Source organism: Bos javanicus, chromosome X (genome assembly GCF_032452875.1).
Source record: "Bos javanicus breed banteng chromosome X, ARS-OSU_banteng_1.0, whole genome shotgun sequence".
NCBI classification, from domain to species: Eukaryota; Metazoa; Chordata; class Mammalia; order Artiodactyla; family Bovidae; genus Bos; species Bos javanicus.
Window position 1 is genome coordinate 137,530,412 of NC_083897.1, and position 13,475 is coordinate 137,543,886.

General features: G+C 45.6%; 1 protein-coding gene across 4 annotated transcripts in view; it reads right to left on the reverse strand.

The window, feature by feature from the left end:
* WWC3 (WWC family member 3) overlaps nt 1-13,475 on the reverse strand; it is a 109,609-nt gene that overhangs the window by 33,409 nt on the left and 62,725 nt on the right. For 2 of the 4 annotated variants that reach the window (XM_061408176.1, XM_061408175.1), the window contains 4 exons: nt 11,808-11,937; nt 11,420-11,518; nt 8,824-8,970; nt 6,465-6,538 (listed from right to left, as the gene is read on the reverse strand). In XM_061408176.1, the coding sequence (XP_061264160.1) occupies nt 6,465-6,538; nt 8,824-8,970; nt 11,420-11,518; nt 11,808-11,937 (450 nt within the window). The remainder of the gene's footprint in view (nt 1-6,464; nt 6,539-8,823; nt 8,971-11,419; nt 11,519-11,807; nt 11,938-13,475) is intronic. The other 2 variants (XM_061408178.1, XM_061408177.1) reach the window with 1 other exon arrangement.

The following is a 13,475-nucleotide window of genomic DNA, read 5'->3' on the forward strand; positions in this document are numbered from 1 at the left end:
TAAGGTCTGCCTTGGGAACCAAAGTGATGTTCCTGAAGGAAAAGGAAGAAACAGTTGTTGGGATATATTTCACATGACCTAGAGGGCTTCCCAAGTGGTAAAGAATCCACCTGCCAATGCAGGAAACGCAAGAGACACAGAATCGATCCCTGGGCCGGAAAGATTCCCTTGAAGGAGGAAATGGCAACCCACTCCAATATCCTTGCCTGGAGAATCCCATGGACAGAAGAGCCTGGTGGGCTACAGTCCATGGGGTCGCAAAGAGTCGGACACGACTGAGTGACTGAGCACACATGACCCAGAGTTGAAAACAAAACTAGTCACCATGACAGTGGTGGTCTGGTCTAGAGAATTCTCTAGAAATCATACCATCGTTTGGAATTATGAGTTCTGCTTCTATAAACTTCCTTTAAATCTGAAGAGACATGAAACCCCTCATTGTCCAGAACATTTATTGTCTTTTGATGATTTCCCAGCTCTGAGAAAGAATCTCAAACCTAAATATACAAGGAAATACATCAAGGCATCAGCTTTTCCCCATTTAGAAGTGGCAAAGCCCAGGAGGTTTTACAGAGGGGAAGGAAGCTAATCTTCGTGGGGTACAGCCTGGCAACCAGAAGAATGCCTCAAGGATGTTTTTAAGCAGGTGAAGCTCCAATGAAAGCACCGAACTAACTATCAAATATCAAGATCTACAGCCTAAGTGATCCTTGACCATAAAGTGAGCCTCAGAGAACTCTCTCTGGGGTTGTTCTCCCCTGCTCCCTAAGAAACTTGCAATTATACAACTCTCCGCCCTGATCCCTGTGCCCCGTTGATTGAGAAAGCTCTTCCTCAACATATGGGCAGCTGGAATTCCAACATCCCTCAGGGCCCAGCTCCAAAGCTGTTTTTTCCAACACCCAAGAGGAGGATTCATGATGGGGTGGTCCATGACCACAAGCCCTTCTGAATGACCACGAAAGCCCAGGAACCACAAGCTGAGCTGGGAGCGATAACGTGTCATGTGAACAGTTTCAGAAATGAACAGACCATGACCCGCCTCCATGAGATCCCCAAGGGCATGCATGTCTAAAGGCCTTTTCTTCTTGTAAATCCAGGGGAATTAGCCCAAGGCTCATACCAGGACGAGGGTTTTGGGGGCAGGAGCCAGGAGCAGAGCAGCTGACCTGGCGCTGACCTGGGTCCAAGAATTCCTTCCACCCGCTTGTTCATAGGGGTGAAGGTCAAAGAGCATATGTGATCTAAGGGGACCCCTGTTTACTCTTTCAGTAAATATTCACCAGACACTTAGTTGCTGGAATTATAGTCATGAGCTAACTGGACAAAAATTTCTGCCCTCATGAGGTTTCCATTCTTGCAGGGAAAAACAAACAATAAAAAAAGCAAACACATAAAGTATGGGCTCCGTAGGTGGTGCTAGTGGTAAAGAACCCACCTGCCAATGCAGAAGACACAAGAGATGCAGATTTGATCCCTGGGTTGGGAAGATCCTGGGGAGGAAGGCATGGCAACCCACTCTAGTATTCTTGCCTGGAAAATCCCATGGACAGAGGAGCCTGGCGGGCTGCAGCCCGTGGGATCCCAAAGAGTTGGACATGACTGAAGAGACTTAACAGGCACATGCGTAAAGTATAGAGCAGGTTAGCTGGTTACATTTGCTGGGAGAACCAGAGTAATGGGGTGGTGGATGGGAGTGATCCTTTATTCAGAATGATGAGAAAAGTGTCTCTGACAGTGAGTGGAAGGAGAGCAGAGGCCACATGACCCTTTGAGGCCAAGTATCCCATTGCAGGCAGAGGAAACAGCAGGGGCCAAGGGTACTGTGTTACTTGCCTTTCATTTCTGTAACAAATGATCACAAACTTGGGAGGCTTACAACAACACATATCACTACCTTACAGTCCCATCCAAGTACTAACCAGGCCCGACTCTGCTTAACTTCCAAGATTAGATGAGATCAGGCACATTTGGGGTGGTATGGCCGTAGACCTTACAGTTCCAGATGACAGAAGTCAACAATGAGTGACAGGGCTGTGATTCTTCTGGGGGCTCAAGGGAGGAATATATTTTGCAGTGGTTTCTAGGGGCTGCTCACTTTCCTTGGCTCACAGGCCTGCATCACTCTGATCTCTGCATCCATCCTCACATCTCCTTCTCTGCTTCTCCTTCTTCTAAGAACCCTTGGGATTACACTGAGCCTATCGAGGTAATCCCTGGTGACTCAGATGGTAAAGAATCTGCCTGCAATGTGCAGACCCGGGTCCGAACCCTGAGTCGGGAAGATCCCCTGAAGAAGGGCATGGCAACCCACTCCAGTATTCTTGCCTGGAGAATCCCACAGACAGAGAAGCCTGGTGAGCTACAGTCCACGGGGTCGCAAAGAGTTGGACACGACTGAGTGACTAAAGGGCTACCATCGAGGTGATCCAGCATCATCTCAAGATCTCTAACTTGAGGCCATCTGCAAAGCTCCTTCTGCCAAGGAAGGCAACAGAGTCACGGGTTCTAGGGATTAGGATATGGACATCTCAGCGGCCGTTACTGTGCCAACCTCCAGCACTAAATCAGGAGTGTGCCTGACAGGTGTTAGGCCCAATATGTGTAAGGAACACCGCGGGGGCCAGCGTGGCTGGAACAGGCCTTGAGTCAGTGGAAGACTTGCCCTTGGGTCTTGCCACACACAGTAGGGATTTCGGAGCAAGATAAGAAGCCCAAGAGTCAGATTTCTTGAAGGCAGCAAGAAACTCTGGGCCATCCGAGTCTTTGCTGGGGGGACTGTCCTGGGTATTGTGCGTTGTTGAGCAATACCCTTGGGGTCCCCACATGGGATGCCAGAAGTGCCCTCTCTCCAGTCACAAGAACCGAAAACATCCCCTGGGGGGCCACCCCCATCCCTTAGGGACTGATGGAATCTAACATGTTGTGAAAGGAATGCTTGTCTGCAAAAACAATTCAGACCTGGCAATTTAAATAACTGAAAGTATGCTGATCTGCACCATCAGTACACCATTCCCTGCATCCTTCACCAGGGAAGGACGTGACAACTCACAGAATGTCTTTGTCCACTACTCCAAAAAAATGTACGAAGAATGCTGGTATTTAACCAGGATGAGGAGACACAGAAATCAGGGCTCTCCATGGCTACTGATGGCAGGGTAAAGTGTATACGTCATTTTGGAAGACAATTCAGTGGGACCGATCAGAACTTCCAACATAAAGGTCTTTAGACCCATATGTTTCCTTGCTAAGTATCTGTCCAAGGAAACAGGTATTCCTGCAAGGCTGGGGCCTATACATAGATGTGCGCTATTTGTGAAAAGAAAAAAACTGGAATCATCGAGATGTCCATCCAGAGAGGATGGTTGTAATCATTAGAAAAGCTATGCATCATATACTAGATTTAACTACACTGAGCTTCATTTACTTAAATGTCTACATAAAACCTGGAAGGTTTCACACCAAATCATTAATGGTGGGTGGCAGGATTAGAGAGGAGGTTAAGATGGGAGGTCTCTACCGATTGAATCTTTGACAAAAGCAATGTATTCATGTATTATTTATGTAATACAAACAAGCAGGAAAACACACAGGTATATATATGCTAAATCGTGTCCAACTCTGTGACCCCATGGACTATAGCCCGCCAGGCTCCTCTGTCCATGAGGTTCTACAGGCAAGAATCCTGGAGTGGATTGCCATGCCCTCCTACAGGGGAACTTCCCAACCCAGGCATCAAACCCAGGTCTCCTGCATTGCAGGCAGATTCTTTACTGTCTGAGTCACCAGGGAAGCCCTATATATACACACAAATAAATGCAAGCATACATGTTACATGTGTACATAGACATACAAGCAGATTTGTACATGCTTCTGAACCCTGTGTGTCTATACATATATGCAGCGTGCATGCATGCAGGCGCACACCCCGCAGGTACTATCTGAGGTTATCTCCACCCCCAGGCAGACTCACTGAGGTCCTCACAATGTCTGCTAGCTGTGGGGGAGTTTATATGTCCTTATGGCCTCACATAAACCACGCCATGTCTGTGAACAGGGCAGGTGCCGGTCAGAAGTACAGTCTCCCAGCCCCCACCCACCCCTGGCAGCTTCTCTGCCCATGGCTGCCGGGTGTGCAGGAAGCTGCTGGGGTTGCCCATATGGAAATGAGGCAGATGTGGACCTGCTGAGACAGCACAATCCTCCAGCACTAGTGACATGGGGGCCGGAGGGTTCTCTGGTCTCTCCCCACTTGATGCCATTGGTGCCTCTCCTAGAGCTATGACAACTGTTGACATCTGTAAATGTGGCCAGAAACCCACCGGGGGTAGGGGGGGTTCCCACCATTGCACCCCTCCCTCACTCCCTGCCCTAGTCGGAACCACTATTCTAGTGGGGAAAGAACAATTGTGAGCCAACCTGGCATGTCCTTGCAACTGATCTTGCATCTCTAAATGTGGCCAAGGCAGCCCAGAAAGGCACTTTGGAGAAGCCCTTGCTGCTGCTGCTGCTGCTGCTGCTGCTAAGTCGCTTCAGTCCTACTCTGTGCGACCCCATAGACGGCAGCCCACCAGGCTCCCCCGTCCCTGGGATTCTCCAGGCAAGAACACTGGAGTGGGTTGCCATTTCCTTCTCCAATGCATGAAAGTGAAAAGTGAAAGTGAAGTCGCTCAGTCATGTCTGACTCTTCGCGACCCCATGGACTGCAGCCTACCAGGCTCCTCCATCCATGGGATTCTCCAGGCAAGAGTACTGGAGTAGGGTGCCATTGCCTTCTCCAGAGAAGCCCCTACTTTCCCACAAAGGTCGACGTGCTGGGGACAGGACCCTCCTCTGCAACTGCGGTGCCTTTCCTAACAAGGTTCTGGTGACCCTGAGATACTCCTCCCCTTTAAAAGACACTGATGAAGTACAGTGTCCTCCCCTGAAGAATGCTCTTAAATCCTGGACTTTCTGCCCAAATGTTATTATCTCGATATTTCAAAGATTATTCACTCTGTACCAACATCATCTCTAGAAAACCAGAATATCCCTTGCTATGGCTGGTAAATGTCACAGCCAAACAGTAACAATTACGTTAAGTACAGCACCCATCAAGTTTCTGTGGTTTAATACAACGCAGCGAATTCCAACACCCACACGGTGCAGCAGAAACATGCAAGAGCAGAGGACAATTGAGACAATATTCTCAATATTGAGACAATAGCGTCGGACAAACGCCACCAGCGAGCTCCAGAGAGTGGATGCCTGAGGCCGGGGAAGTGGTCCACAGGGAAGTGCAGTGCCCCCTTTGAGCATATCACTGCATCTTGCAGAGCAAGAGCCAGGAGGATCAGGCAGAGGGGCTCCGAGCAGAGGCTGGGTCATCTCCAGCCGGCCCTCCAGCGGGGAGTCAGATGATCTGCTTTGGATGCTATTTTTACATTTGCTAAAAAGGCCATGAAGCGGATTTCCAGACATCCCTGAATGATACAGTATATTGAGCAAGTCCAACTATTTAGCTTCCAGAATGGACGCCCTCGACCTGCTTGGCATTCGCTCCTCTTCCTCCACCCCCAGCACAGCAGTTCATATGTGACTAAAGAAACTTCTTGAAAAAGACAGGCACCATGGCTTCCCGAAGCCCAGATTTTGGAACAGCTTGGATTTAAGACTCTTTTCAGAAGGCACAAGAGAGAGTCACTAAGCCCATGCACCATAACCACTGAGTCCATGTGCCACAACTAGAGAGAAGCCTGTGCACCGCCACTAAGACCCGACACAGCCCAGTAAAATAAATTTAAACAAAACACTGCCTGCGAGGATAACAGCCCAGCTGGTGGTGCTGCCCGTGAATCCTGGCTGAGACCGGGAGGGAGGGACAGAGAGAAGAAGGAGGGAGAGATACATTTTGAAACACACAAACAAGGTCAAGTCTCAATTTGCAGAAGGCAGGTCACCTACAACACAGGTTAACAGACACGATTATGTTTCAGTTCTCTCCGTCAGAATGACATAGATTAGGTACTGCTGTCACTCATTGACCTAATCCTTATTAAACTGTCTTTGAAACCAAGATACATGGCTTTTGTTGTTAATCTATGGAATGAGATGACACATATATAAAAAAAAAAAACAGTTATGCTTAAGCTGCTCTGAGGGACTGATGCTCAGTTAGAAGGCAGGGAAGGAGGGAGTTCTGAATTCCCTGAGAGGATAAAGAGAGCCCGAAAAGTCTCTATTTTTATTATATCCTGTCTTTATAACTGTTTGCAATATTGAGAAGTTCCCATTTTAAATGCATGTGAAATTCTGTCACATGTGTTCAGAAGCTACACATAAACTGAAGAGTCTTAATTCTATACTCTATCAGACATTGCTTTCTGGTAAGATGTGGATAAACCACACATTGAAACTCCATAAAACCTCTTTCCACAGGAGAAAGGAAATAAGGAGAAGGCAAGGTTTGAAAAGGAGCTTCTTACCTCTTTCTGGCTTCCTCATACTGCCAGTTAAGCCTGACCCGATCCACAAGCCTTGTTTTATCATCAAAGATGAACTTTTTGGAACAGAAGGAAGATAAACAAGGGGGGAGACATGTTAAAAACCCATTTTCAAAAGAGAAAATTCACTTAAACTTTTAGCAGCAATGAAGAATATTTTAATTCACCTTCCAATTTCCATTTTTCAAAGGTCTGGAAGGAAACACACCAATAACAGCTGCCAGCTCTGGTAATCGGGAGTTGGGAATGTGACTGGTAAGACTTTGGTTGTTCCAACAGTGGCGGATTTTTTTTTAAATAGTGGAAGTACACTTGTCTATTTTGTAATTCCCACAGCAAATTAAGTTTGAAAAGAAATAGAGAATTCCTCAAAGTTCATACAAACGCAAACAAAATTCATCCCAACTTGTGTAGTACATGCATGCTGTGATGAAGCAAGCCGCCGTTCTGGAGAGGTTCATACAGTAAGGAACAGAAGCTCTCAGTCCAACCATCAGTGAGGAACTGAATCTTGAGAACAATCATGTAAGCCTGGAAGTAAACCCTCCCCAGTCAAGCTTTCTGATGAGACTGCAACCCTAGCTAATACCTTGATTACAGTTTCCTGAGAGCCCGTGAAGCACAAGATGCAGCACAGTTTCCTGATCCACAATACAAGTGTGAGATAATAAATGTGTGCTGTTTTCAAAAGCTAGGTTTTGGGGGTGTTTTGTTATGCAGCAATAGCTAACTAATACAGTTAAAGCCTTTTGATATATTTTTCAATAACAAGATGTAGTAGAAAGCACAGGGGTTTAGGGATCAGTTGCTGATTCAAACCCAGATCTGCCTCTCCCTGGCTATATAACCTTAGGTAACCTGGTACCTGGACCCTCTCAGCTGACGAAAGAGGATGGAAACAACTACTTAAATCGAAGTAACAGTCATGAAGCTGCCAACTCAGGGCCAGCCCCAGTAAACTCATAAATAATGACAATTTACTGCTAAAGTTATTATAGTAGTATAACCAGCCACTCCCCACCCGATGTTTTTTAGAAAATCTTACCTAAATCATTACAGAACCTTCAATCTTACCTGCTTCTCTCAAACGAGGTAAGAGCCTCTAAAAATTCTAATTGTAACCTTATGTTAAGCAGCAATGAGTTATTCATGGAATTCAATATATATTGTACTTCTTTCCTTCTCATGCCAAAATCTTTAGGCAAAAATGCCAGACAGTTTTAACTTACAGATTCTTCTCTGTCTTAAACCTGGTCAGAATGTCCAAGTGTAGTTTTGAGAACAATAAGGGGGAACACTGCAAATAGGCAGTTCGGGACATCCAGGACACAGAGGCATTATTTCCTATATGATATTCCCCTCAAAGAGGCACTATCTGTTGACATTTTAAAATATCAGTTAATTATTTAAAACTCACGGTTTTTTAGTCAATGGTTTTCCCTTCTTTTTGTTTCTTTTTATTTATTTACTTTTAGGAGGGGATTCTGCATTTCACTGATATTTCAACTTTACTTAGTGAGCCCTAAGAAAAAGAATCCATACAAATTGGTTTTCTATTTGTAACAAATGAATGTAAAACTTCACTCAATGACAGTACAACAGTAGTGTCTTTAAGTATTCACTGCCCTGCTTCACATGATGGCTGCCAATTCTGCTTTGGTGGCTAACTCAAGGCTTCACTAATTATCAAAAGGGGCATTATGAAATTCTTCCAAGTCCCAAACAAAATTAATTTCAATTTCCTGACATTCTCTTAGAAGAATAGGAAATAGCATCAAAGTATAACCCAAGGGTGACACAGCCACAAAGCTGATGAAAATCACTGGTCTAAGCCAGAGCTCAGAGAACTACGGCCCAAAGGATGTATGTGGCCCACCACCTCTTTATGTAAATAAGAGTTTTAGTGGAACAAGCCCCACCCACCCATTCACAGATGACTATGGCAGAGACTGCATAGCCGGCAAAGCCTAAAACACTTATTATCTGGACCTTGGCAGAAAAAGTTAGCTGATCCATGCTCTAAAGAGTCCTACATCTGTCAAAAAAACAGCTAAACTCAACTCTCAAAAGCATTCTGCCTTTTAAAAAAATCTAATTTATGAAGAAAGAGGTAATAAGCCATTCAATTGCCTCCCAGGCCCCTCTGAACCTTCAAGATGCCTGGATGTAAAAAATCCATATTCTTTCTCCAAACTTAATGTCACAAAAGCCAAAACCCTTTTGAAGGGAAAGTGGAAAATTTAAACAAATGGGTGATGGCCACATCAAAGCAGCCCTTTTGTTGTCTCTCTGGACATAGTTGGTTCTCCGCCCCCATCCCCCCACTGCCTGGTGAGCATACCTCGCCTATGATGTCAGTCTGAGAGCCAGCATCGCAAAACTGGTGAGATAAAGACTCGCCCAGTGCTCCTGCGCCGGGAGGGAACTCCTGCAGAGGGTCGGTAAGAGAACAGCTATTCCTGAAGCCATCAGTCAGCTTGGCCAGGCTCTAGAACAGAAGGGAACAAGCAACTTGAACAGCCATGGCGAGGCATCTCTTCCCTTTCCAAGCAGTCATTTCCTTTCCATTCCAGGTCGGCAGCCTCATTCCTGGAGAGCAGGCCCACCCCAACCCCATTCTCATGAGATTCCAAAGAAATGTTGATCAGCACATGCACCTTTCATGAAACTCATAGTGATTTAAGTCAGATGGCAACTGAGTCCTCCTGGCAGCATGGGAATAATACAGAGAACAAATGAGGGACCGTTTTTACTGTTTTTTTTTTTTTTTTTTTTTTAAACCTTTGTGTTTCCTAAAGAAAAAATAAGCCTTCCCTCCAAAAAAGCCAAAAACACAGGGAGTAGAAAGGCATCTGACAGGGACTGGAGGGCTTGGGGCAATGAAGAGATGCTGGTCAAAGGGTCCAAAGTCCCATGCCTTAAGAGGAATGTGCGTACGTATGTGCTCAGTTGCATCTCTTTGTAATCCCACGGACTGTAGCCCACCAGGCTCCTCTGTTCATGGATTTCCCAGGCGAGAACACTGGAGTGGGTTGCCATGCCCTCCTCCAGGGAATCTTCCTGACCCAGGGATCGAACTCACGTCTCCTGCACTGGCAGGTGGATTCTTTACCGTCTGAGCCACCAGGAAAGCAGGAGGAATAAGTCCCGGATCTTAGGTCCACAGCACAGTGAGTTTAGCTAGCAATACTGGAGTGAAGGTCTGAAAGTTGCTAAGAGTAGATCTTAGAAGTCCTCAGCACAAAAAATCAAGGTACCCATGTGAGGTGACAGAGGTGTGAACTCATTTTATGGTGGTAATCATTTCACAATAGATGTGTCTATCAAATCAGCACGTACACCTTAAATTTATAAAATTTTATTTGTCAACTGTACCTCAGTAGAGCAAAGGGGAGGGGAGATAGCATTCCCATCTGAAATGTTCCTTCAATAAATAATTCCATCAGAAAGGAATGCTACCTGGAGATCTTTAAAACCACACAGAAGGTGAAAACAACTCCTAGACCATGCTCACATATTCTTATAAGCAAATTTTTTCAGTCATAATTCTACAGGGTCAAAGTCATTTTATATGGATGTCAGTAGGCCAAAGATTAGAGTAAGTATAAATTCTGGTACCTGGAACCCCTTCGGGTGAAAGTTCAAGAGAAACCAGATTTTTTAAGATTTTTAAAAGACTGCAGACACGAGACGCCCAGGTGCAGCAGACCCCAGGCAGGTGCCTCTGGATCTAGACAAAGGTGTCTTGGGATGGGCCAAGACTGTTCTCTTTGTATAAGAAAGACGAAACAACTTATTTGATTTTACTAGATGAAGACACTGCTTGTGTGTCTCCCTGGAGTGTCTCAGAGAAGATGCTGGGGTCTGAGGTGTCTTCCAGAAATTCCATCTCCAGCCTCCTTGGTGGGGAACCCACTCGAGGCAACTGAGTGTCATTTACTTCTCATGACCCGGAAATACAGGGCATCTGAAAATACAGATTTCTGTATCCCACCCCCAGAGAGTCTAATCTAGGAGATCTGGGGTGTGGCCTGGTAATCTGCAATTGAACAAGCACCCTGGGGACACTCCAGCCTCACACCCTCGACATTAGGAAGCACCGCCATGCAAGGTGGTCATGTGCACACCTGTCGTACTTGGCCAAAGAAGGTGAGCTTTGCTCCCATGTCCTTGCATGTTTTACATGCTGCAGAACTGAGACAAATGCCTACTAGTGCCAGGTGCCGACTCAGTGAACTGAGCTGGAAAGAAAAGCCATGACGGAGAGCATCAAATGCATTCCGGCATGGAGCAAGAGCCCAGCATGCGTCCCTTGGCAAAAACTCAGTTTTTTCTAAAAATAAGAGAAGCTACAGGAGTTCAAGTGGCAAAAAAAAAAAAACCAGTATAAAGTCTATCCTCATGGTGGAATACTATGCAGCCGTACAGAGCTACAGGCCCAGCTTTCTTCGAGGGCAACTGATCACGTGTCCACACCATCACATGTCTGTATAAACACTAGCAGGACACACAAGAAGGTCATAACCGTAGTTATAGGAGGTGAGAAAATGGGGTGACAGCAAGACTCTTATGATACGCTTTTAAAATTACTTTGGTTATTAAATGATATAAATGTGTCACCCCTTACTGTAGCCTGAATTGTGTCCTGTAAAAAGATGCTTCAGTCCTAACCCCCAGAACCTAGGAATACGTGCTTATTTGGAAGGAAAAGTCTGCAGATGAAATCGAACTAAGATGAGAACAGGTTCTAATCCAATGATTGGCGTCCTTATAAGAAGAAAAAATTTATATGCAGAGATGTGATCACAAAGGCAGAGACTAGAGTGATGCATCTATAAGCTGAGGAACACCAAGGACTGCCAGCAGCCCCCAGAGGCTGGAAGAGGCAAGGAAGGACCTCCCCCAAAGCCTTCAGACAGACCGTGGCCCTGCCGCACCTTGACATCAGACCTTCGTCCTCCAGACTCGGAGAGAATAAACTCCTGTTGTTCTAAGCCACCTGGTATGTGGTTCTTTGTCATGGCAACCCTAGGAAACTAACATGCACATTTAAAAAATATATATATATATACGTACACACACATATATAGAAGATATCAAATATACATATATTGTACAAACATGTATGTGTTTAAAATTTGCATGATTATATAATAACGATATAATATAAATACGTATATATTTTTTTAATGTTTAAATAAAGGAAAGTTAGATAACCCTGGCATTATGAACATGTTTAAAAAAGGGAAATAAATAAATAAAGGAACGACACGCAGGAGGGCAGAGAGACAGATGCGGGCTCTGAAGAGCTCCCCGGCCTCTTACTTGCATCAGGTCCCGCCTTTCCTTCTCGCCCGTGTAAATGGCTTTCTTGATGGTCCTGAGCTCGCTCATTATAGCCTGTGCCTCATCCAGTTTGTAGTTGGTGTGAGCATTAGACATCTTGCGATCAATCCTGGTTCAAAAAGAAATAAAAGAGTCATTCTATGCGAGAGTGTAACATCCCATTAAACAGTAGTAATCCAGAACTTAAAAGCTTCATAGAAGGGCGGGGAACAGCTAAAAAGCAATGTTTTGGCAAAGGAAAAAAAAAAGATCCCATAAGCCCTTCCTTGTTCATGGTGAATACAAGGAGATAAGACTGGTGGTGGATGTCTCCCTCTGCTCCAAGAGCATCTTCCGTAGGCAGGGACGTCCCAGGCAAGATTCCTAATCATTTCCAGAGATTTTAGACTTCCCTCTCTGAGAGCAGGATCATGTCTTATCCGTTTAGCCCCAGCATCTCAGTTAGTAGTCCAAAATGTCTATTCAGTAAACATACCTATGGAATCTGTGTACAAGAATATATGGGAAACAGCAAAAAGTAGTGAAGTTTCAATAGTGATGCCCTGCACAAAACTTGGGAAGTCATATGGCTCCTCTATCTTTCGTTCTTTTATCCTGGTTCTAATTTATCACTCCCTCTCTAGTACTCCCATTCCATCCAAACATCCATTCATCCTTCCTTCATTCTATCCCTGGATCCCAATGTGGCCTGGCCACGTGTTTTTCCATTTTAGCTGTTCTATGGAGAATCAAGAGTCTCTGATGCAAGGCAGACACAAAGGCCATCCATCTCCCATCACTACCTCTGCCAAGGAAGTGGCTCAACTTTTCTTGCAGAGAGAAGTTAGACTCATTTATGTAATAATGTCTCCTGATATCCATCTTCTGATAAAAGGCTCTCCAATATATCTCATTTAATGTCACAAATCACAACAGACATAAGCTGATGAAGTCTGTAGAAAAGGGTGACATCATTTCAACACAGAAAACCCAAGGCCAGAAAAGCGTGATTTCTCCTTAACAGTTAATGACCAATGCCTTTGCTACTACAGGTCTACTGACTCCTCTAGAAAGAAAACTACATACAGCTAAGGGATCGTTACCTGACACCGACACCCCTATAGAGAAATGAAACTCGAATGCAACACAAAAAATATTCTCAACTGCTTAGAAGTCAGTGTTCATCGAATGGTCACAGAGTACAGACACACAGCCGCTGTCAAGGCAACAACGTGAGACGCTAGCCCCCTCGGCTCTGGCTCATACTTGGGTGTTGTGATTTCTTTACGGCTTTCGGCAGCAACAGAGCCTAAGTGCAGCCATCAGTAAAGCCCAGGTCAGAGCCAGCAGCCTGTCAAGGCACCATCAGCTGGTGGCTTGGAGGAAAACAGGCCCCAGTTCCCACCAGGGAGAGAGAACAGCAAACCCTGTAATACATCTCACCAGCAGATGCCACAGAGCCCCCCAACACCCCCCCACCCAAGAACAAAAGTTCAACTTCAAGGCGGCAGGCCTCAGCCCTGACCTTAGCTCCACCCAAGGAGCTCTGAGACCTCAAAAAGGAATGAAGACTGACCGAGAGCAGCTGTTTTCACTCTGTCCCAAGGCTGTCCCAGCCTGGTGAGCTGGGGTCGCTGAAGGGAGAGCCCACCCACGAGTTGGGGCCCC